Source organism: Quercus robur, chromosome 3 (assembly GCF_932294415.1).
Source record: "Quercus robur chromosome 3, dhQueRobu3.1, whole genome shotgun sequence".
In the NCBI taxonomy this organism is placed as follows: domain Eukaryota; kingdom Viridiplantae; phylum Streptophyta; class Magnoliopsida; order Fagales; family Fagaceae; genus Quercus; species Quercus robur.
Genome location: NC_065536.1, coordinates 4,231,137 through 4,257,530, shown reverse-complemented (window position 1 = coordinate 4,257,530; position 26,394 = coordinate 4,231,137). Strand labels below are relative to the sequence as shown.

Below are 26,394 nucleotides of genomic sequence, written 5' to 3'. Positions count from 1 at the left end.
CAAAGTCAAAGGCCAAAGCCACACTAACCTGTATTCACACAAATAAAAATCGAAAAAGTCATCAAGACATGTATTGTAAGTTGTAACTTGCATGCAATGTTTTGCCATTGAAACTGAATCCATAATGGAACAAGAGTCTACATTTCAACAACATGACGCCTGCTATTTCATTCCACAATGGAACAAATGTCAAAGTATGTTAAAATTTGAGACAATTAAAACTGAATCCCTTAGTCAAATTATGTCGATACATCTAATTTTTACATGCATCATAACACTTGAGTCAAACTAATACAAGTAATATACATCATAGGATTTCAAAATCTAACAACAATAATCATATCATGCCATTATATTTACAAGTAATTGAGCAAGGAAAGACCTACATTTATCCTTTTTACTGCAGAGCCTTTTGGCCCTATTGGCAATCCTACAATCCGAAGTGCCTGCTCTTTTCTTTTTCTTTTTTTTCTTTTTTTTTTTTTTGATAATTTTGAAGTGCCTGCAATCGCCCAATTAAGGAGAGCAAGTGGATATGAGGAAACTAATGAGTAACTAACTTCACCTCTAGTTTACGACCTATGCAATACTATACAAAATATTAAACCCAACAAAACCAAATGGAACAAGAGCTCCCAAGTTCAGACAGGACTTTCATGTATTAAATACACAGATTTTCAAATTTCAACACAAGGTGCAGATTTGGAGCAGGAGAGGCAGCGACAATTCACAAGTTACTACAATCAAGTATTTCCAATAACTTAACTGCCATGCACTTCAACACCAACAGAACTGTAAGCAAAAAAAATTTCAAGTAATTCAAAACATGTCTTTACTCAAATGCACTTTATGAATGAGATGATCTTGGATATCACGTAGTATCCAGCATTTTGAGTAATTTAGAACATGTCTTTACTCAAATACTCACAATTAAGCCTAATGACGAACCTTGTAAATGTTTCCAAGATCTGGGTGTAAGAATCTTATCAGGGAGGTCCCATCTCTGTCTCAGGAACTTCAACAGGACAAAAAAATATATTTAATTAAGGTCTCTAATTTTACCTACAAATATAATAAACTTAATTTATTCATGAGTTGAAATGTGAACCTCTTATGCCTGGATTGGGCCCGGTTATGAAGTTAATGAAGCTGAAGCTTGGGCCTAATATAGCTTGTTTCGAAAACGAGCTCAATGCTTGAACTGTCTTGTCTGGCTCATAGGCTCGCAAGCATAACACTTTCATACAGGCCTCCAATTTATGGTTTTCTATCATCCAAAATTTTATAAGATTTATAGAAACAAAAAGCCCTGAATAGGGTAAAAGTCTGTGTGTGTGTGTGAACAAAAAAGGCCTAAAGGACATGTATTTCAAATTGACAGGTTATGTCATCAAAGATAGAGTACAATCAACTATATTCTAAGATCTTTTGAATTTTAAATACATCGTAATAAAAAATTGAAACAAGCTATGAGTGATTGATTTTAACAAACCAAGCAGATCTGGCTATCTTATCAAACTTTAACAAACTGAATTAAGCATTGATTGTTGGCAACAGTTTAGCTCAAGGTCTCTGAATTATAAATAGTCAACTGGTACTATTCAACTTGGCTCATTTGCATCTCTAAAGCTATTTTTTTTTTTTTTTAAATGGTAAGTTACACATACTCAGTGGGTTTAGAACCCATAACCTCACCCTCCAACCAATTATTATGAGAGAAGGAAGTGCCAGTTGAGCAATTGTAATTGGTCATCCCTAAAGCTAAAAGTAAAAAGATTTTGATGGCTAAAATCAAATTACCACAGATGAGTTCAGTGATTTATCTAACAAAGAGGGGGGAAAATTTTTGATGCATAGTAGGGGAAAAAATCACAATTCTTTTTATTTTTTAATATAAAAATATAAATCACAATTACATAATGATGTAAAGGTTACATGTAACTAAACATCCATGTTTGGTTTCTTTTAATGCTTCTCCACTTGAATCTGAAAATAAAAGTAAATTATTACATTTAAAAATAAAAGAAAACATACATGAGTAAAGAATAAAATATTATGGGGTAGGACATGAAGATTTCAATATAATTTAAATGTTAGTCAGAAATAAAGTGGAGAGACAAAAAGATTCATAAAATTTGCGTAGCCAACCCCAAGTACATAGAATGGACATAATCCTCCGTAAATCTTGGCATGTATTTCCACCACAAAAGTGCAGTCCTTAATGATTGCAACATAAAATTTCAAGTTTCAATGTATGATGCACATACATTTAGAATGATTAGAAAACTGACCAAGGGAATGCATTGATAAAATCATATATATATATATATATAAATTGTTAAGAAAATTGGTAAGTATATTTCTCAAGAAATCTTACCACTCCCCAAATTTTGCATTTTGGTTTAAAGGTAATTATCCCTCATGAATTGCACAGTGCACTGCTTGGACACTGGAACAAGGTTAATCAAGCAGAGAATCACACAATAAGTGCAGCATTAATGCTTCAATGACATATGCAAGTTTCCTCCATAGTTTTCTCCAACCAATGCCTGCAGGGTTGAGTTCTAGAAGGAAAAAAAAAAAAAAAAAATCAGAATCTTTAAATATCATAAGTCCATCTAAAGTCTGCACTAAATAATTCAAGCAACAAATACAACCATCCCTCATAGAAATATTCACGATACTTTGCTATGGTATAAACTGCATGAATCAAGTTAACATCATACAGCACAATGGTTGTGCAAACATAGTTTCAGACATCAGTTGCCAAGTTCACTTTTTGTTTTTATAAGTAAATGATTTTATTCCAAATAAGTACCTCATTAATAATACGAAACACTAGATAGCCTAAAGAATTGCAACCAAAGAATTAGATAGCCTAATAATGTTAATTTTATTACATTAAAATGAATTGAGAAACTGATGACAAATCAAAATCTAGACTAAATAACCAGATTTGCACCACCCCACATCTGTTATAAATAGCTCGTTTGACAAAGTTACTCTTGTTGATAAGTAATGATATGGGAACTGGCATAGTGGCCTTTTTTGTAACTTTCAAGTGGGGAGGTGATGTTTGAAACCAGATTCTCCTCTTGAGAAAAACAGTAACGGCATTGAGCCACAAGACTCTTGGCATGACATAGTGACTCGTGTCTTCAAACTTGGTTGGGTGATTTACTAGAATCTTCTAGTATGGCTGGAGGATCACCAGATATGCTTGCAGCTTCACATGCACCTCCTGCATTCAATTCACTAAAACTCCTTTTCTTTAATGAAGACGGAGAATTCTCCTTTTCTTTGTTTTCATTAGCTCATTCTTTTCCTTTTCCTTTTTCTTTTTCATTCTCAATTTCTTTATTAGTATGAGTCTCACCGTCTAGCAGGGGAAACAATGGAGGTTCTAGGCCACTCAATCAAGAAAATACCTTTTCAACCATCTCACTAATTTCCTTCCCCAGACCATTACTGTCAAAATCAGCTCCCAAACTGATTTAGAAGCTTTCTCCAGCACTAGAGCTCTGTATGAAATTGATACAAAATTATAAGTTACAGAAGCTTCAGTAGTCACAAGTACCATAAAATTAGTATTGTCACACATTGGAAGCCCCTTCTAAAACATGACATTGTAACAAACCACACATGCTGGCAATGTGAGATGTTCTTATAGATCCACTTAGAGATCCCAGGTTCAGAGTAAAAAAAGTGGCAATGGACAAAGAAAGCTCTATCCTCATGTGCATTACTAAAATTTGACAGAGAGTTGATTTAAGCTTTGAACCACCTAAAGTATGTACATACAGGGGTATCTACCCACATGGATTCAGCCCACATACAGGGTATCTACCCAAAATTGCTAAACCCACCACTTTAGCATATCTTAAAATTCTCACTTTGTACAGTTTAATTGTCTTTAACAATGCTTCCTCCTCAAAATAAAATAAAATAAACTCTCTGTTAGTCAGGGGAGAGTAAGGCAAAAACCCTTTTTGTAAGTTAAATAATGGTATTCTCTACAAGATGTACTTACGAGTTACAAGTGCTAAATGTAATTACAAGTAGCCATTTTTTTTTTAACTAGTAAAATCAGCCTAGCATATATAAATTGAGTGCTACAGTCTCTTGCCTGAAAATTTCAACTTTTCTAGTTATATACAACTTAAAACTTTTACTTTTTCTAAGTAGAACTATATTTTTGCTTAAACTTATTTTTCCAAATCAATAATTCAATGCAAATAAATTCTCACAAACGAGCACAAGACAAAAAAGACACAATGGCATGACATCATGAGAATTGTCAAGGAGGGGACTGTTGAAGTTGGTCGAAATTATCTCTTGTCACTAAATTGTTTTCAGTAAACTTGAGCACTCCTAGCCAACCTCACACGGGCAACATCACAAATCTAATTGTCAACTACATTGTATGTGTGCACAACACATACATTTGTAATCATGATTCATGAATGACACAAATTCAATCTCTTTTTCAATAAAAAAGAAAATTCACTAAATTGTAGTATTTTCCAAAAAATTTAGTCATCAATTTATACAAATCACTGTCATTTGAGTGTCTGAAAATAATCATGTAGTGGAATATTTCTAGCATTTTCTATTATTTTGGAACGTTGTTCGTTTTCTTTTGAAAGCACTAGATTTGATGCCAACTTGTATCGCAAACGTTCCAACCAATTCTCCTACAAAAAGTAGACACTGTTGATAAAGAAGCAATTTAAGCAAATTATGTGAAAACTGTAAAAACAAGTGAATATATAATGAATTGCATGAATCTTACTAATAAATTAAAAAGATCCCAGTGGTCTTTTCGGGGGGCTAACTTGGAGAGCATCTTGCTCTTCAACAAGATCTTGCTCTTCAATGTTCTTCACTCTCCCCAATACTCCTATCTCAATATAGCATGAAATAAAAACAAGGTAAGCAATAACATACATTAAAAAGTAAATAAATTTCATAATTGAAAGATCCTAGAAATGTTTTTTCACTCTAAAGTATTTCTTGCCCAACAAGTTTTACCACTCCGTCTTTAAATCTCCTTTTAACTCCAAGTACTCTACTTTAGACTTGCTTAACCTAAAACATTTAAATTCTAAATCCTCCCTCCAGATTTGCAACATAGGACAGTTCAGGGGAAGTTTATGTCCCCTTTAACCCATAAGGTTTTAGGTATAGTAATTGGTGAACCTATGTACCACTAACACTTATTTTTCAAAATGTACCACTAACACTTGTAGTCTGTGGCCTTGTGGACTTATTTTTTGGTTTGGCATTATTGGTTCAACCTGTCAAAAACTGAAAAGCTTCTTCCATTTCACTCATTTGCTGAGATAATATATTGGGAATTACTAGGAGGCAAGCCTACCTGCATGTGTGAGCAGAGAAGTCTCACACATAGAAACACAGGGCATAATAGTAATGACAGAGAAAGAAAGAGAGAGAGAGAAACTGGAGTTTGTGAAGAGAGTGTCTTTCTTGTCTCCACACGCAGACAAGTGAGTTTGGCCTAAATGCGACGCATGGTTGAAACATACCATCACCGGGGGGGAGTTAACAAAAATAAAAAAAATTCAAGTTCTGGACAGCAATAGGAACATTCAATCAAATTAAACAAAGGAGGAACATAAGGGCCAAAGAAGAAGAAAAAAAATAAAGGAGGAAGTTAATTAATAAAGCGATTCAAATATTCCCTTGAAATAGAGTAGCACTTAAGAAAGTGTGTTCGCTTTTTAAATTAAAGAAAAGGCCAATATGGCCCGCAAAAGCTTTCTTAAAATCTCAGTTATGAGTAGAAATATGGGTGTCTTTTTGTCCACCTCTTTAACCAAGTCTCTCAAAGACCAAGCGAGTAGCAGCCTGACCTTGGAACTCATATATTTACACACTATGCAAATTTTCACTGCAACAACACACATGGGATGGAGTGGCAATGTTATAATTAGAGGTAAAGCAAGCAAAGCAGGCACCACAATAGAAATCCAAAGAAGTATAGTATAGAGCTATCTAGCTATAGCTTTAGATTTAGCTTTAGCTTTTGACCTCTTCTCAGACTATTGGTCTAAATTGGGAGAGAAAAAGTCCTAGGATTTGGTGAGTAAAGAAGAATAAGAAGTGCAATGGTTTAAGGCGTGAGGGAATTTGTTGGTGGGGTTGTTGGCTATTTTGCCTATTTGCTTGCCTTGGGAGGTTTCAGAAATTAATGCAATTCATTCTTTGCAGCTTATTATGAGAGACTCATTTCAGGATATGGAGGACAGCGATTCTAAGGCATTGAAGTTCAATCAGCAGAATGATACTGAGATGCAGGGGATATATGAACTCAGTTCAGTGGCATGTGAAATGGTCAGATTGATTGAAACAGCAAAAGTTCCAATTTTTTGGGTTGATTCAGCCGGTCTCATCAATGGATGGAGTGTAAAAATCGTGCTATTTGCTTAGTAAATAGGATTGTGCTAATTTAAGTCAAAACCCTATAAAACAGGTACTTCCATAGACTGGTGAAGAAAAGAAGAGTAAATAATATGGGCAATGCTTATTTCATACCAATTGTAGCGCACAACTATCATGATTTCAGTGCAAGAAGTGTGTGTATAGTTGTGTGCAACAACCGGTTGCACCAATATTTACCCAAATAATAGAATATCAAGACTCAAGCAGGCATATGGGCAATGCATTGGAGTGACTAGGGACAAGTTGCTGCAAAAGTCCCAGTGAATCGACTTAGGCCTGGTCTCAAGTTGATAATCACATTCACATCACTTCAAAGTGCTATATTGCAGTGAGGTTTTTTCTTTTATCAAGAAAAAAAAAGGAGAGAGGTAATGTGTGCCTTGAAATTGGACATGAGCAATTAAATTTACCTAGTGAGACAGTCATAAAAAAAATAAAATAAATAAATAAATCTTGCCATTGAGCACTAACATAAAAAGTAGCAGTCCGTTTCATTCTAGTTAGCCATCCAAAAATGCTATTGACTGATTCAACATGTCAATATAAAATAACAGGATGTTTCTAAAAACTCCGTTATTTTGATCTACAATCTCTTAAATTTTATTAGCACAAACACCAGAAACAACCTGAGATGCAAATAGCAAGCAAAAGTACAAAAAACCCAATTCTGTACTAGCCAAAATGCAACACAAAATCCAAAATTTGATTCCGAGATGCTGCAACAGCTACAGAATTACAACTTAGATGTACACCACATAGAAAATAAATGAAATAGAAACAAAGAAATAGCAACTCTATACCCGTGTCCTCCCTAGGACATAAAAGAAAAAAATTATTTCTTTATAAAAACCCTTCCACCTTAAATACATTATACATAGGTGTTGCCTTTTTCCTCTGCTAACCAATAAAATTAAAAAATAAAATTCAACACCACACTAACAAGAACCCACACCCCTGATGAGCAAAACACAAAAGCCACAAGTTTTGGAAAAACTGAATCCCTAAAAAGCATTTCAACAAGCACTTTCTGTGCCATTTATATGAAAGAACAAAATTGGTACCTCACCAGCACAGAAATCTGTCAACGTTACAGTGAAATGAAATTTAAGAGCGAAATTCCAAAAATTTCTCAAAAAGAAAAAAAGAAAAAGGGACTCAAAACAATGACAGAGAAATTAGGGTTTGGTTTGATTCTTACCTTAAACAAAATCAAAACGAGTTTATCCCTTAAAAAACCCTCAGCGGTGAAGTGAAGTTGACGGACATGGGAGAAGAAGCAATCTGAGCTTTTTTTAAGAGAAGGAAACAATATGAGTTTTTTTCCTTTTTTTTTTTTTTTTTTTTTTGTTTTTGGCTTTTATATACTAACCTAGTCTACCGGTAACAGGTTTCACACTAAACTTAAATCCACGGTCACAATTAAAATAACATTAATTAACGGTTTAGATTTGGGTGGGTACCACACCCACTTAAAAAAAAAAAAAAAAAAAAAAGAGGTATATCAGAATGACCATAGTAAAACAATTACTAAAATTTTTTACCCTTTTACTTGGGTAACGGTGCCTATTAGTAGACAACCTGGTATATCAGGTTATCAAAACATCACATTTGATGGTACTTTTCTCACATTGTGTAGTACTAACATCACATATAACCGTACTTTTGTCACATTTGGTAGTTTACTTATTTTTTTTCACATTTGATTGTACCATCCTCACATTGTGCAATACCAACATCACATGTGACTGTACTTTTGTCATATTCGGTGATTTCCTTTTTTTTTTTTCACACATTTGATGGTACCATCCTCACATTGCGCAGTACCAACATCACATGTGACTGTACTTTTGTCACATTCAGTGGTTCCTTTATTTTTTTTCATATTTGATAGTACCATTCTCACATTGTGCAGTACCAACATCACATGTGACTGTATTTTTTTCACATTCAGTTGTTCCCTTATTTTTTTTCTTACATTTTATGGTACCATCCTCACATTACGTAGTACCAAGATCACATGTGACTGCATTTTTGTCACATTTGGTGGTTCTTTTATTTTTTCTCACATTTGATGGTACCATCTTCACATTGCGCAGTACTAACATCACATGTGACTGTACTTTTGTCACATTCGGTGATTCTATTATTTTTTCTCACATTTGATGGTACCATCCTCACATTATGCAGTACCAACATCACATGTGACTGTACTTTTATCACATTCAGTGGTTTCCTTATTTTTTTTTCTCACATTTGATGGTACCATCCTCACATTACATAGTACGAAGATTACATGTGACTGTATTTTTGTCACATTCGGTAGTTCCCTTATTTTTTTCTCACATTTTATGGTACCATTCTCACATTGTGTAGTACTAACATCACATGTAACTGTACTTTTGTCACATTCGGTAGTTCCCTTATTTTTTCCTCACATTTGATGGTATCATCCTCACTTTGTGCAGTACCAACATCACATGTGACTGTATTTTTGTCACATTCGGTGGTTTCTTTATTTTTTTCTCACATTTGATTGTACTATCCTCATATTGCGCAATACCAACATCACATGTGACTGTACTTTTGTCACATTCGATGGTTCCCTTATTTTTTTTCTCACATTTTATGGTACCATCCTCACATTTCGTAGTACCAAGATCACATGTGACTGCATTTTTATCATATTCGGTGGTTTCTTTATTTATTTTTTCTCACATTTGACGGTACTATCCTCACGTTGCGTAGTACCAACATCACATGTGACTGTACTTTTGTTACATTTGATGGTTCCCTTATTTTTTTCTCACATTTTATGGTACTATCCTTATATTACGCAGTACCAATATCACATGTGACAGTTCTTTTCTCACATTTGATGATTTCATCCTCACATTGTACAGTTCCAACATCGCATTTAACAATTCTTTTGTAACATTTGATGGTTTCCTTATTTTTTTTCTTCACATTTGACAGTTCCATTATCGCATTGCGCAGTTCCAATATTACATTTGACAATTTTTTTTTTTGTCACATATAATGGTTCTTTTATTTTTTTTTTTCTCAAATTTGATGGTTCCATTGTCATATTAAGCAGTACCAACATCGCATCTACTCTATTTTTGTCACATGTAACAGTTCTTTTGTTACATTGGATGGTTCCCTCACTTTTTTTTTTCACATTTGACGATTCCATCCTCATATTGTGTAGCAATGAAATGTTTTCATTGTTGAACTTATTAGTGCCACAAAGTAGTTATCTCTCAGGGTTTCGCAAAATATATACAAACTCTTCATTCTAAAGCCGTTTGGTATCTATTCCTATAAAATATTGGAACGTGTAATTTGAACATAATTGGCTGTTAAAAGGTCAATTTTCTAAAAGTAGTATATGAATGTACAAAATTCTATAATAATCTTTATTTTTTGATGTGTTGTAGATGGAAGAACCACTTTTATTTGGATAAGTTTGTTTTGTCAATGGAATTCTCCTCTCTTGAACTGATGGAACATTAGGAGATGTGTTCTAAAATACTATTGGGCTTCATAGAATTTCTTAGGCATACTTATCTTGATTTGTGATATACTTGGAATGGAGTGGATTCTTTTTATCTGTTATCACCATTCATTCATTAGTATGGCATTGTTACCAAGAAATAATCTATCACCACTAGCATTGCAAGAAATAATGCATAAATTATTTTAGGTATCTAAAAAGCCCAAACCTTCTCTTTCCTCCTGTCCACCCCTTCCCTGTAGCATCATAATTAGTGGAAGATGTCATTGGAATCCATTGTGGGCAAGTTATGATTCATTTTAAGGTTACAAAACTTTGAACTTGCACATAACTGTACTCCTAAGTTAAATTTGTTGCTATACCAGTTAATAGTTTTAAGCTAATAGTTAAATTTGAAGTTAATATTTCAACAAAAAATGTCATAGTTTTAACTTTTAACATACAAATGAAGTCCAAGCATGAATGAATTAAGTTTCACCATAGAATCAAGTTTTGCTAATAACTTTGTTTGGGCTAAAAACTCTATAATATCACATTAGAATCCATACACTGTAGCTACATTTTCTCAACAACTAAAACTAATTTGCTCTTTCAAAAGTTGTATATACTTAATAACTAAGTCTGCAAATATCTTGTCGATGGATGGCGTCCACCTTGTCCTTAAACCTTCCAGCTTTGGTTGATGACTGGCTTCATTGTCCATCTACATGTGTAGAAAATGTAAAGTGCATATTTTGTTTCACAGGATGATCCACTACCTTTCCTCCTCCTTAAATTACCCATTGAACAATTTCAGCCCTCTGAGAGAAGAGATCATAGCTAACAGTTAAACACATTTGAATATTTAATACCTGTCTCAAATTCATTACTACATACCAAAAAAATGAAAGAACATGATAAAAAATATATTCAACCAAAAAAAATATATATTGAGAATCAGAAACAATTAGCAAAACCCAAAAAATGCACGCTAGTAAGTGTAAAAAGAGCAATCAAGTTCTCAAAGCCAACAAATACTTTTTCTTCTAAAATCTTACAACATATCCATAATTGCTTCTAGTGTTCAAACCAATCTGTAGAATCTTATTTGATAATTTATAACGCCAACTTTAACTAGATACACACAAATGAAAGAAATAATAACAGCCCACATAACGATATAAGTCCGGCTTGAACTAGGATGTGAAATTTAAAACACACACAAACTAGGACTTTTAATATAGAAATAAGCAAACCTTTTGGAAGAAGTAGATCATAGGCTATGTATCCCAGTAGAACATGGATCTCTTGCTTTTTGCAATCTCAATCTTCTAGCGCCATGTGCGTTTAACTACATAAATAACACCCAAAGCTGCAAGGCTCCTTACCTCCTTTTTCTCACTAAGAAATTACAAAAGCAAGTGAGAGATGAAGCTAATACAAATAAGGGAAGATATTCCCTAACTCAGCAAGCATAACAGAGAGCCAATGCAAATAAAAGGAATATCACATTAATGTCATGAGTCACCATACTAGCAAGGGATCTTAAAAATTGCTTAAAGAAAGAACCAAATTTTTTTTACAAATAATCTTTTTGCTTAAAAGAGTCAAGGACTTGTTACATCTCTGAAGGAGATCCAACTGCTATGTGTGTCAATTTATCATTGAATGACATATACTGGGATCCTCCACCTCTACGCACCATACTAACTAATTTACGCATTTTAGAACTTCAAAGCCATTGACAAAAAGAAAGATACACTAGCAATCATAAATGAAAAACCAGAATGAGTGCAAAGATTTATGTCATGAAATCAAATTTTCTATATATTAAACAAATACGTAAAAATTAAAGTTTCGCATTACAAACTTGCTGAGGGATTCTTCAATGGGAAATTTTCACATGGGGTTTCCATTGGGGGAAAAATCGAAGCAAGTGGCTTGATATGCAATTTGAATCTGCCTATTACGAAATTTCAATTCAGATTTCACAACATTACTGCTCCAAAATTCTTAGAGAGAGAGAGAGAAAAAAAAAAAAAAAAAAAACCCAATTAAATAGGCCCAAATCTTGATGATAAATTCAGGGAAAAGGGAGAAGGGATGAAGAAAAAACCTATCATACTCACACATTCAATTGAAATAAATCATTAATTAAATCCATCATTCAAAAACCCAAATCTTGATGATAAATTCAGGGAAAATGTATGAAGAATGGTTACCTGAGATTTGTATGAAGATGAGGTGAAGATCGGCCAAGAACGATGAGGAGGAGCAAAATTAAAAGAACGCAGTAGAGCAGTAGAGAGAGCATGCGAGACGGTGAGGTGAGAGAGAAAAAAGGAAAAAGAAACGTTTGTTTTTTTTTTTTTCTTCTCGTGTTTGATTTTATATGTTACCTACTTGACTGGTAACTGGTAATTCATTAAAATCACATAAACAGCCAGGATGAAAACAAGTGAAATAAATGGTTAGATTAATGGGTGGGTACTGTACCCACACAAAAAATAGGTGGGTATGGTAGAACGACCCCCCTTTTACAAATTTATACTAATAATTAATTACTAGTAAATTATAAGTGAAATTATATTTTTGAGTTAATTACATAAAATGATTTTTTTTTTATGAATTTATAAAAAAATATATACATTCTTCAACCTTGGATTGTTAAAACGAATATATTACTCAAAAAAAAAATTTAATATTATCAATAAATTAAACACAGACTAATCACAAATCTATATAAGTATTTTTTTCTTTACACAAGTACAACTATAAAACATAAAATATTATATATACTCAAATCGAGTCTCTTGTGCACAAGCTTATTTACGAACACATTAATACTTGCAAGCTTTACTTGTTTGAAATTTGAGCCTAAACTTGGTTTCTTTGCTAAACAAACAAAATAAAATAATATTTTCGAACACAAGCTTTACTTGTTCACAAGCTTATTTATGAACACATTAATACTTGCAAGCTTTACTTGTTTAAAATTCAAGCCTAAACTTGGTTTCTTTACTAAACAAACAAAATAAAATAATATTTTCTCAAGCCAAGCTCAAATTGTTCATAAACAATCCAATTGTTGTCTAATTTTGCACCACGTGTTCTATTTAAGTTTTTTTTTTTTAAATTTTTTTGTTCTAGATGAGTTAATGTGGTGCAAAAGACGAAAGGTTTAATATAAACAAATCATCAAAAAATCAATAAAAAAAGAAAAAAAAAAAGAGTAAACTCATGTGTATATCCAAAAGAAATTAAAATATAAAAATAAAAGAGAGAGAGAGTATAATTTGAATCTATATACGTGTGTAATTGTAATTTTTTTTAATTGTACCGTGCGTATGCACGGATTATAGACTAGTTTTGAGTAAAAGGGAAATTCATGAATATTGAGAATGTATTTCTATAGCTTGCTCAATTGCTAAAGGCTATTATTGTCAAATAAGAGACATGAAATCAACTTTTGTCCCGTTAACACTAAAGAGAGAAACACATTAGTATCTTGGCTTAATTTTACTGTATTAAAAAAAAAAAATAATAGAACACTCAGATTATTTTCACACCATTGTGTCCTAATTACAGACTTTAATGTTACCAGCAAGTGATATAGGCTAATAGGCTGTTAATTTTAAGGTATAGTGTAACAACATACGATTACGTCGTATTTTGTTTTCGTCTTATAAATTCAAGGGCGGAGCCAAAAATTTTTGTTTAGGGGGATCGATTTGTGTTGCTAATTTATTAGTCTATACAAATTTTTATACACATACACAAACACATGTATCTATACACACACAAAAAATTAGTATATTTCATAATGAATCCTTAAAATTAAATGTTTCATAGAATTAAATTAATTTTTCACCATCTTCCATAGTGAAATTCTTATAATTTTCATTTTCAATATAAGTTACCAAATTGCCTACCGTTGTGAGTAAAAAAAATTCAATTGAATTAATGAAGTGTTCAAAGACATAAATAATCCAATACTTTAAAAAATACGAAAATATATTTTACCATAAAAAATGAATTTGAGAAACAATACGTTTTCTATAACTACTAGACAAATTGGACAATTTTTTTTAAGAACATTATTGGACTAACTCAAATAGTTGGGGGGGCCAAGTCCCATTTTTGAGGGCTAATTATTAAAATATTAAATATTTCTATATAGAAAAAAAATATTCAAAATTTTTGGGGGGGCCACCCTAACATGTAGCTCCACCCTCTTATTGATGCACTGGTACATATTACAATGTCCATCCTGTTAACATAGGTTCCTGTTGAGGCACCTGGAACACAGTCGCAGGCGAAACAACATTCGTTGCATACATTATAGCACTCTTTATACGTACCCATGAACATTGCTGCATTTCACATTACATATGCGCCTGCATTCTGTCCACCAAATCAACAAAAACATGGTTAGCAGAAGAACACCGCGCACTGAAATATATATATATATATATCTCAAAAGTATTATGTTCAGTTTTTGTATAATCAGGAAATGATAAATTATTGCTTGTCCCAAAAGTTTAAATTATAGAATTTGAGCTTAAAATACATTATTTTTACTATGATAAATAATCACTTCTTGTTAAAATTTAAACTAAGAGGAATTGTTGCATTCAACCAATAACCATTATTCTAACAAGAAAGGCATATATGATTTGTACCCCCTTTTTTCATCAGTGAGAACGATGGTGCATAAGTGGGTGGCTTTCCTGGAGAAGCATGAGTTGGTGCCTTCACATGAGGAAAATCCATTCATTAGTTAATTGCTTTCTTTATTGCAAGAACCAGCTAGTACATTTGGAACTCCTACTAAACCAAACTAACTAGTAAATCAATATAAAGTAGTTAAAAAAGTGGAAGGATAGGAACAGCTGAGAGAATTTAAAATTAGGATGATAGAAAATCAAAGTACGTGTGTTTTTCATCATGTGTGCTTGGTACTTGGTAGAGAGAAAATCATGCGTGTAAATTATTATTATATCCTTATTATTAAAAGTAGAAAATGAAAAATAGAGATAGTTGTGTATTTTTCTTCACAATCTCATTTTCTCACCTCTTTTCTCTTCAATTTCAAGTTTAAAAAAAAATTGTAGGCCCAAGTGAAAAACTTAGGGTATGTTTGGCAACTGTTTTTTCCTCTTATTTTTTGTTTTAAAAAACAATTTTATATTTTTGAAACTAAAAAACTTGTTTGGCAACTCAAAATGATCAGAAAACAAAAACTGTTCTCAAAACTCAATTTGTGAAGGAAATTGAAAACATTCAAAAGACGGTTTCAGTTCTTAGTTTCCAAAAGTCAAAGAAAACATGTTTCTCAAAAAAAAAAAAAAAAAAGTCAAAGAAAACACGTATTTAATTTAATGAATCTGTCTCATTTAATGAGTTAGCATTAGAGTTCAAATCCTAATAACAACATATTTTAGTATTTTTTTATATGATGAATTCATTACTTCAACTGATTTTTATGACATGCTCTATTTCTTTATCCTCTTTAGATTTTTTTTTTTTTTTTAAAAATCCTCTTAATTTCCTATTACTTTAATTCAATAAAAACTTATTAATGTTTTTGTGACATTAGTTCATATTACTCTTTAGCATATTTTGAACATTTGATATGATCTTTCCTATTACTAGTAAAGAACTTTCATCTCCTAATAGATTCAAAGAGCAATGCAGCCCGATCACAACAAATTTGATATCTAGCATCAGAAAGCCTGACATGCCATGATCTCCTTACATACGTGAATGTAAATAACCAATACCCAGATTCCATCTTCATAAATCAATTCTGTAAATGTAGATATAGACATCAATAACCATTGAAATCACAAACTGTTATATGTGCGATAGTTAGGTGAGCAACCATTCCCATCCATTTTCTTAAGCAAATGATAATTTTGTTCCAATCATTTACTTATTTTTCTTTCTCTTAATTAAGCCCATAATAATTGCATACTAGATCTTCTTACAAGCTCTTTGTAATATAATTGATAATACTTTTTTTTAATAGTACTATTAACTTTTAATATTTTTAAGAAAAAATACACAATTTTTGTTTATTTATAATTTATTAAAATGATAAATTTTGATTACATTGCGAATAGTCTTATTTCTCAACAAATACTTCTTGGTGTTTCAATTGAGATATCTTTAAAATATCAAGACTCCATTGTAACTATTGAATTATACTCCATTATGTGGTAGGCAAAAAAAAAGGGTAATGAATTGAAAAATAATCCTCTTCATTCTAGACATGACAAGTTTTTTTTTTTGGACAAGATTGACCACATCATAGATTTAGAAACTCATAAAATTGACTTTATTTAAAACTCACAATTGATTGAAATGAACCGAAGTAGACCTAATAGATCAAAGTGGATCGAATGGACCAAGGTGAACCGAAGTGGACTGAAGTTTACTGAATGAATTGAAGTGTTCCAAATGGACCGAGTTGGACTGTAATGGAGTGAAGTGGACCAATATGGACCGACGTGGAGAGAAATGGACCAAAGTGGATCATAATGAATTGAATTGGACCAACGTGGACCGAATAAACCATAATGGACCAAAGTATACCATAAGGTACTGAATGGACGGAAGTGGATCTTAATGGACTGAATTGAACCGTAATGGACCAAATGGACCGAAGTAGACCAAGATAGACCGAAGTGAGTTATAATGTTAAAGTCTCCTAAAGTCCTTCTTGTCACAAAGCATTTCCCACACCAATTTTAATTTTTTTTAGGCTGAAGACACCATTTTAATTTTAAATAGGTAACATGAGAAACATTCTGCTACGCTATATTGCTATGTGAAATTTGAAATTCGGTATATAGTTTACGCGAAAATCTATAAACGCAATTACCAATTAAGTAAACTGTATATAAACTGAAAAACAATTCAAAATTGAGCTAACTTTTCTTTGAACACATTCTAAGGTTTACGCACACCTTTAATTTGAATACAAATTCACAGCCCCATATTTTTTTTTCTTCTTTTCAACAACTCCGCAGCAATAACTACATACAATTAAAAGCCCAATGCCCCAATGAATGCAATCAAATAAAGCAATTGGATTTACCATTTGATGGCCTCTACTTTTGCTTGAAAGGGGACTGCGGTGTTTGTATGTTTTTTTTTTTTTTTTTTTTTTTTTTGCAAATGAAAATAAGCAATAATATGTACAAATGTTTAGCAATAGGTTTGGGTTAATCACCGTGGTAACAGGCAATTGTTGACCAACCAAAAGCGTGCATTGATGAAGAGTGGGTACCAAACATGCTGAAAGAAGATAATCCAGACAAAACCAAAAATGAGTACGGTAATCAGAACAAGATACCAATGCACAAACATGGCTACCATCAGTATGTAGCCCAAGGTAGTAAATGCAAATCCAATGTGTGCAAAAACTTGAGTAGCGCCTGGATTCCGACGTTGTAGCAACATTCTAGTCAAGCCACAAAGGTAAGCCACCAATTGAACAACCAACACAACAACCAACAAAACCTTAAGGAAGATGGGGTGGTTAGGTGGAAACCAATAAGAGCAGCGGTTGTTTGGGCAGTGAGCATAATGAACATCTCAAATATCTTAGAAAGTTTCAGGGTCGGTTCCTTATTCCTCTCTATAACTCAACTAGTAATACTATTATGGCAGTGAGCTTTGGCCATAATAGTATTACTAGTTGAGTTCCTGCACGATGTGTGGTGCAATTTATTATTAGTTTTCTACAATATTTCAATAAATTTTACCAAAAATCTTGTAACTTAATTGATTGACACCTTAATTTCCAATAGAAACATACAGGATTCAGATCTCCACCCCTAACTATCGATGTATAAATAAGATATTTCAATAAATTTCATTGTAAAAAATTGTAATCTTTAGTTATTTTATATATTGACAAAATAGAAATACACTAAGAGTTGTATAATGATTTGATCATACTATATATATGTGCTTACAAATAAAAAAATTGCATGATATAGTAGCTAATATAGATAGGCATGTTTCATGCCTACTAAAAAATGCATATATCCTTCAATTATTATTATTATTATTATTATTATTATTATTATTTCTACATTCTTGATTTTGTGTTACTAAAGTTTTTCCCCTTTTTGTTGGACATGGTTTCAATTGTTGCAAAAACAACTAAATTTGAGTAAAAATGCCATATTTCAAATCAATTGTTTCTCACAGAAAAAAACCAATTGTTTCTCATATAAATCTTAGAAAAATGATATTAAAATTTTATTATGCTTAAAATAATTAATAGAAAAAAATAAACGCACACATAGAATACATTCTGCAATGGTAGTTCTATACACACACATACACGCGTGTGCACACATACACACACACACGCACACACACACACACACAAATAAGTTAGAGAATTTAGAGGATTAAGATTAATTTTAGTGAATTCACAAATATTTAATTTTTTTTATAGCTTTTGTGACAATTTTTGTCAAAGCAACTAAAAATGAGTAAGAATGTCATATTTCAAATTTATTATTATTATTCTAACTAAAAATTACTTTCTATAAAGAGTTTATAAAAATAATCATATAAATTCATTTATTATAAATAATTAATGCACAAAAATAGATAATTAATATATGTATTTACTCTATTGGCTAATTCAATGAACTAATACTTTAATATAGATGCAAACTTTGTTGAGGTAGAAAACTAAATAAAGAAAATTTCAAGGAATGCGTCACATGGCACAACCTCATACTCTTCAAAATGAGGTCTCTTCTTTTATATGTATAAATAATAATAATAATAATAATAATAATAATAAGAGGCTTTTAAACGGTGTTGTAACATTGCCAAACAACATAATTTATCGCTTTTTAACTTACAAGTGGCAGAATTTTAAATGAGCAATTTTCCTACATGGTAGCACCATTTTAATTGTAGGGAAAAGCTTCTATTTTTATGTATATACCATCTTAGTAGTAGACTAGTATTTTTTTTTTTTTTTTTTGAGAATCATAGTAGACTAGTATTTAACCGTGCAATGCACACAGTGACGGAGGTGGGGGCGAGGAGGAGGCCTCCCCCCCCCCCCCCCCATTTTTCTTTTTTTGAAAAATTGAAATATAAACTTATACATGAAATATCCTAAAAATTGTAAATTCTTTTAGGGTATATTTGGTTGGAGGAGTGAAAAGGTTGGAGGATGAAAAATTAGTGGGAGGATGGAAAAGTGGGAGGATAGAAAATATTTAGTTTTCTCTCGTGTGTGTTTTGGTTGTAGGGGTGGAAAAGTGAGAGAGTGAATAACTCTTTTATTTGGTTGAAAAGAAAAATGAGAGGATAGAAAATGTAGTTTATATTAATTGACTATTATACCCTTATTACATAATAGGTAGGAAATAGATTTATTTGCACTCATTAAATAATATAAAATTTACCAACAATTATATTTTTCAATGAGAAGTGTTACGTTTAAAACATTTTTCGCAATATTTTCACAACAAAATTTATGTGGAAAGTTATTACTAATTCTAATTTGAACCCACCACTGAAATTATTTTTTTACTCACTAATATTAACTAATAACAATCTATTACTTAAAATTTATTATGAAAATATTGCGGTAATATTTATAAATTAGGATTTTTTATTCATTACGTTATATCTCCTTTCTCAGCCATACATTTTTTTTTTCTTCTTTTTCTCCTCCACACACGTTGTTCTTATCATTCTTTTCTTTTTCTTCCTCATTCTTTCTTTCTCTTTAAGAACGTTCCAGGCGCAGAGAATGCTCATTCTCTGTTTTTTTTTTTTTTCTCCAGCGCTCTATCTCTGTTTTTTTTTTCTTCTTTTTCTCCTCCACACACGTTGTCCTTATCATTCTTTTCTTTTTCTTCCTCATTCTTTTCTTTTTCTTCAAGAACGTTCCAGGCGCAGAGAATGCTCATTCTCTGTTTTTTTTTTCTCCAGTGCTCTGTCTCTATTTTTTTTTTTTACTTGACTCCAGAACAGGGTATTATAGTAAAAGTGCTGTGAGACAATTTTCTACTCAAGCTTTTCCTCCCGATTTGGGAGGACGAAATTTGTGGGCTCGGGAGAGAAAATTTTCTCCCGGGTTTTTCTCTCTTCCTATTTTCCTTTCTTTCCCAAATAGTGGAAAACACTGTTTTCCACCCAATTTTCCGCTCTATGTTTTCCATCCCCCTAAATTCACCCCAACCATACACAGTGTTAAGCATATACACTTCTAGCCCTCCAATCCTCCAGTTTAAAATTTATGTTAATTTATTTAACAATTCTCTCATAAAATACAAGGAAAAAGAAAGATGGTTTCTAGCAATCTTTTCATCAAAAGAAAAATAGTTTTAAAATATTTTAGCTCATTCCTCATTTAAAAAAAAAAAAATCTCTCTTTCCTGTGTCCGTGCTCGCTTCTCATTCACCTTCGAAAAATGAGACCACCTATACCACGGATGAGACTCCTTTGGCCTTCCTCAAACTCTGTCTCTCCTCCCCAGTGTGAGTTTTTCCTTAATTTTTCTCAAAATTTTTTTCTCTCTCCCTCTTAGTCCGGTTGACTTGGTTTTTAAAGTAAGGTCCTCCACAGAAAGACAGATTTAATTCTAATAAAAAATTATTGTTCGATTTGCTCCACTTTCCAAGAGGCCGGTGACCACACATTTCTAGTAAAAAATCTTGTACCATTTGCTACACTTTCGAAAGAGTCAACACACGTGTATGGTTAAAAAACTCAACTATAGTGCCCTTTTTTTTATTTTTATTATTATTATTTTAAGATAATTGTTTATTGCGGGGGATAGGACCCCGAGCTAACGGCTACAAGGAGATTCGGGTCCCACTAGGCTACAAGACCTAGTGATTATAGTGCCTTTTCTTTAACTTTTTATTAAATTGATAAATATATATTATATAACATATGAACAAAATATATTTTATTAATTTGAAAAAAATATATATGATTGGTTATATGATTATATTATTTAATGCAAATGAGTGTTGGATTGTATTTAAAATTTTTCTTTAGACTATGAAAAAGTTTATAGACACAATTTTTGTATCATACTCTTACCACAATCTTGATATATATAATTGTGAATGGTAAAGAAAAAATTGTAAATTCATGTACAAGTAATGGTCAATGAAAAGTAGTCTCACATATCATCAAATTGTAGCCAAAAAAAAAAAAAAAAAAAAATTGTAACAAAAGTGTGGCTGTATAAAAATTGTTAGACTATTGTTGATTGTCAGAAAATAAAAAAAATGTTGTTTAATCATTTTTTATGTGGTCCCTTCAAAATATATTCCTGGCCCTGCCACTGGTTCATGTGGCTAGGATTTCTGTCTTTCTAATGAAAAGAAGGGGAGGAGGAGGATAGAGAAATATCTAATGGATTTTGAAGAGAGAAGAGGATGATTTTGATTTTGACTTTTCCTAAGCTGTTTGACACATAGAGGGGAGAGGGATAGAGAGAAACGTTAAGTCGAGTTAATGGAGAATTAAACCCCAAACAAGTTATGTGACTTGCATATGATTTATGGATTTGTGTCACTTTAGTCTTTTGTCACCTGTCATTTTATGCAATAACTCCTATAATCATGTTTGCAAGAAATCCTTGTCCTTTATACTTTAATTTGTTTCAATTTTTGTTTTATTATTATTTTTTTCAAGGGACAACAATTTCCACACTCATATTTACAACGTTCATAAAGATCAACTTGTTCATAATTACCAGTAGTGATCTATGTGCAAGTGATGATATCCAACAACTCTTTTACCGCCACATTCTCATCCTCATATGACTTCTTCCTTTAGATTGCAACAAGGAGTAGCGTTGCAATCTAAGCTGCCTCTTAAAGCTCTTAATGAGAAGATATGTGGCTTCAACTATACTCTCATCATCTATTTTGGTAGGGCACAAAATGGAAGTAGAAACCCGACCATCTCCGGTATGTTTGCTTCCACTTGCAGACTTGCTCCAACTTCACCCCATAGCCATCTCTGCCGTCAGCATAAAGGGTAGCCGTCGGCCTAGTCTCACCTCTAGCGGCACTTCCCTCCCCTGCGTCTTTAACTTCCTAGAGCGCTGTGTGATCAAATGAATCCAGACCATATATATACAGTAACGTTTTTCCAACGGAAAAAAATAGAGAGCCTTCAATAACTAAGGGCAATGGAAAGCCAAAAGTTGCATGCATGCATGCATTCTAAGAAACTTAGAATGGTGATTGATTTGTGGCCTTTAGAATTTTTTTTTTTTTACTTAAATTTAAATAGAACTCCACTGTTAATGATTACACTTACTACTTGTTTTTCACTAGTTAGAACTAGAGTTGTCTTGATACACAAATGATAAAAAAAAATATGGTTCCAAAGTTTTTATATATATATAAGATGATCATATGGAATTATAATATATATAATTCAAATCCCTCCTTTCTCATTGTAACTATGGAATTATATAATAATATATATATATATATATATATATATATCATAAGGAGTTTGATAAAAACAAAAAGAGCTGCATGTGCATGCATGTGCCAAAAATTCCATTAATGATTTAAAAAAATAGATTGAAATGATGGATTTGAGAAATCATAGAGGATGAGATTAGAAAAATTCCAATAAGGAATAAGTTTTGCATTCTGCTATTACAGATTATTCTTGCCGCTGTCAATGATTCAATTGTACGCCTCTACATAATTTGATTTCTTTATAGTATACAGAAGCTTGGGCAAGTTTGTTGCATGTAGAGTCAAAATATCTGCAAGGATTTAATAGAGAAGATTGAAGCAGAATAAACATTTATTATATATCATGGAATACAAACCAAACACAAGCAGAAAATTTTCATTAAAATAGCTTGAAATACACAAATCACATGTAGCATAGCTCTAATGTGCATACTAACAAAACATAGAAAGCTGTCAAACCCATAGACATGACAAGATGGCCCAAGAGTCTTAGACCTTAGAGCATACCCAAGAGCTTGTTCCCAATAACATAGGAAGTATAGGCATTGTATACTGCATACTTGATCTCTTCTTCTGAGAACACTATAGCACTCCAATCAGGGCATCGGCTGATTGGCTCCTTTATATCCATTCCAACCTCTTCTGCCAAAGATACTAAATTAGACTTCTCGATGTTGGCTTTCTTCAGAACTTTAGCAGCCAAATAGCCGATTGCAACTCCTGTTTTACAATTTACAGGTACCTCTCCTGTACCGCTTAGATAATAGTATTTGTGGCGGTAGAGCTCTTGAACTATCTCACTCATTCCGGTTCCCAGATAGCAAATAGTCTCATCAGACACAAACTGCGCAATGGTTCTAGGAAAAAGGGTCAAGCAGTGTAATTGGATTATCAAGCAACAAGTCCCAACACACAGTACCAAAATCTTTCCTTTATATGAATTTTCTTTAGTCTTTACAAACTTAAAGTCCAATCCAACAATAGGATTTTGTTGAGTTTGTAACAAAGATTTTAACTCATCTATCTTAGCACCAACAATAGCAGTATTGTCGACTAGACCAATCTTAACCTTTTCACCATGTATTTTAATTTCATAATTTCCCATTTTTGACAGGAGTGACACTGGTAAGTGGTTTATCATGTTGAACTTATTCAAACAAGTGCTTCTTGCACTAGAAAGAAAACTCATAACGAAAGCACTTGCACGGTCATAGGTATTTATATGCGGAGTCCAGGGTTGCATTTCTCTAGGAATTAATTGCATAAGAAAGTCTAGGTGAATTGGTGGGATTTATTTGCATTGAGTTGAGTGATCAAATGAATCCAACCTATAATACATATAGCATAGTCCCATTGGAAAATGGAGAGCCTTCATTAACTAAGGGCAATGGAAAGTCAAAAGTTGCAATGTTAGAAAAGGTGAATTGATTGATTTATGATCATTCTTGATCTCCAGTCCAGACTGTCCAGTGATGGTGAAGATTCGTATTTTTTGTACTTTCAAATATATTACAAACAAATATGATAATGAGTGTGATTAATTTTTATTAACAAAATAATATATATATATATATATATATATTTTGGTAATGCTAGAAATATTATAAATTTTACTACATACATCTTACTTACTAATGTATCGATTTTTTTAACAAATTAAGTACAATAAATAACAATAAAAAGATTTATTTTATGATGTTTGTGTTATTAATCGCATTCATTGTTGCATCAATTTATAAGTTTTATTTAAAAATAAAATTAATAATAGTTTCAAAATTTTCATTTTTCAAGCTTCATCCCAATTAAATTATCCAAGCTGCTAAGCAACATAGGCATAGACAGTTGTATACTTTGATCTGTTGAGTGGATTTGGAATCACAATTTAAGTAAGCGAACATGGTGGACTTCTCATGGATGATTTGGTGACTTTTTGTCTATTATTAAGTTGTTGTTGTTGTTGTTGTTGTTGTTGTTTTTTTTTTTTTTTTTTTTAATGTCCCTAAACTTGGTGGGCCTAATGCTGTAATCTAATGAGGAAGACATTGGATGAAGCAGCTCAAACAGCCCACCAGTTGCCATCTACAACATCACCTCAGTGATATGCTAGAGGTTGCAAGATTTTAGATTTGTGCAAATTTCACATGTGAAGAGGGAAGGAAATCCACCAACAAATGAAATATATTGGCTCAGTATGCCTAGAGATTTGACTGTTACGTAATTTGAATAGAGGAAAATCTTAATATGATTGTGTCTATGTGGCTCAAAATGTATAAATTTATCTTCTTCTTAATAAACTTACAATATTCTCATGAAAAAAAATGTCATAGAAACACTAGGCATGATTCTAAAAAAAAAAAAAAAAAAAAAAAAAAAGCCACAAAACTCACTTGGCACGTGCAAAGCATATGCTTCATTGCTACCAAATTCCGATTATTTTGGATGAACAAGATCATCACACAAAAATTGTGAAAAAGATTATAAATTTATATGATGGTAAAATTATAAATATCATTAGAATGAGGCCCCAACTCGCACCTGTGAAAAAGACTAAATTTCATTGGAAAGAAGCCCAAACTCGCACTTAATAGTTGGGATCCAAGGTGGGGGTAAAACCCATCTTGAATGGATTGGAAATTATTCTCATTATGAATGCTTCCATTATTCCATACACTATCCTTTAAAATGATTAATGGAATATTGGAAATTAGTCCAATGAGAATAATTTGATACTAAAAGGAGTTTGATAATAATAATAATAATAATAATAATAACCGTTCTTGAGTGAGTGTATGCATCTCTTGTGCCTAATTTCAATAATGATTTTAACAAAAATAGATAGAATAATGGATTTGAACAAGTATAGATAATGATAAAGTTAGTTACAAAATTGGCTGTAATTTAAGACTACGAAATTATTCAATATCTTTTTATTGAAGGTAATACATTTTGACAAATTTATAATTGGATTACATTTTCTTCTTATATTTTCCACGCTTGTAAAATTTCTAAAAAATTAAAAATTATTTCTATGTCATCAATAAATTATTTAAAATGCAAGTTTTTGTAGTTTAAAATTATGCATAAAATGTTATCTTATAAATTATATAGTAAATATCCAATTGGCATAAATTTTGATATGTGTATTAAGAGCGTAAAGAACATGCAATCCAATGGTTATATTTTTAAAATATGTAGTAATGTTAATGATATTGAATAAGATTGTAATCTTAAGTTACAACTATTTTTGTAGCTAAACTTTATCTTATAGATAATGATCAAAAAAATTGAATACCTATGAACTAGCTGTCAAAACTCAAAATTATGAATTAGTTACATGTTATCCTTTTTGATGAACTAAAATAAGTAGGTGGGCAAACAACATGACAATCCTATTTGAATGTGACCATAGTAGCACCCTACTTGCTGGGTTCAAGGCCTTGCTTGGGTGCAGGGGACTATAGTGAGTCATAACTTCTCAGCCCAACGAAGGACACTAATGAACCTTGAGCGGCTGAGGGAAGTAACCCAAGTGAGTCCATATTTGGACTCGAACCTTGGACCTCACACTCAGCACATCTTGTACATCACCCAAGACCACTAGACCACAATAAAATAGGATAATATGTAACTAACCACCGAGCTTGGTGGTTAGTTACATGTTACTATATTTTATAAGGAAAAGAACATGCTCAAGATCTGACCAAAGGCATGTTGGTTATGAAATTATTACCCTAGCTGGAGCTTACAAGTTTCACATGTCCATCTCAAACCCAACAAATGTTGTATATATAGGTATATACAAGGATAGGTTGTAATAATGATATTTGAGTTTGGAGAATATGGTTTCATAAATTGAAAATTCAAGTTCTGGAATTTTCTGAGTGAAAATTCGAAAATCTAAATTTTCTGGAATTTTCTAGAATTTTCTGCAG

The 26,394-nt window shown here is 32.1% G+C and overlaps 1 protein-coding gene and 2 long non-coding RNA genes across 8 annotated transcripts; all 3 read right to left on the bottom strand.

The window, feature by feature from the left end:
* Positions 1 to 195: 195 nt before the first annotated feature.
* Positions 196 to 7,784, bottom strand: LOC126716767 (uncharacterized). Of its 5 annotated transcripts, none has more exons than XR_007652272.1 (7): positions 7,661 to 7,778; positions 4,793 to 4,904; positions 3,429 to 3,521; positions 2,378 to 2,564; positions 1,109 to 1,267; positions 949 to 1,015; positions 196 to 792 (listed from the first exon to the last, which is right to left on the bottom strand). It is a non-coding gene; the product is annotated as an uncharacterized LOC126716767 (long non-coding RNA). The 5 variants fall into 5 exon arrangements; XR_007652274.1 differs by having other exon boundaries at positions 4,793 to 4,900; XR_007652273.1 differs by lacking the exon at positions 3,429 to 3,521.
* A 2,664-nt stretch (positions 7,785 to 10,448) lies between these two features.
* Positions 10,449 to 12,320, bottom strand: LOC126716768 (uncharacterized). 2 transcript variants are annotated; one of them, XR_007652278.1, is made up of 3 exons: positions 12,178 to 12,320; positions 11,212 to 11,356; positions 10,449 to 10,776 (listed from the first exon to the last, which is right to left on the bottom strand). It is a non-coding gene; the product is annotated as an uncharacterized LOC126716768 (long non-coding RNA). The 2 variants fall into 2 exon arrangements; XR_007652277.1 differs by lacking the exon at positions 11,212 to 11,356.
* A 10,349-nt stretch (positions 12,321 to 22,669) lies between these two features.
* LOC126719111 (uncharacterized) lies at positions 22,670 to 23,567 on the bottom strand. The gene is made up of 2 exons (XM_050421699.1): positions 22,970 to 23,567; positions 22,670 to 22,752 (listed from the first exon to the last, which is right to left on the bottom strand). The coding sequence occupies exons 1-2, from the start codon at positions 23,565 to 23,567 to the stop codon at positions 22,670 to 22,672; spliced, it is 681 nt and encodes a 226-aa protein (XP_050277656.1).
* Between the last annotated feature and the right edge of the window lie 2,827 nt (positions 23,568 to 26,394).

Bases quoted from the DNA above. Each gene is read 5' to 3' on its own strand.
- LOC126719111 (XM_050421699.1), bottom strand. From the start codon at position 23,567: ATGGGAAATTATGAAATTAAAATACATGGTGAAAAGGTTAAGATTGGT. The intron at 22,753-22,969 runs GTATGCTCTAAG...AAATCCTTGCAG, and splicing joins TATTGGGAACAAGCTCTTGG to ATATTTTGACTCTACATGCA.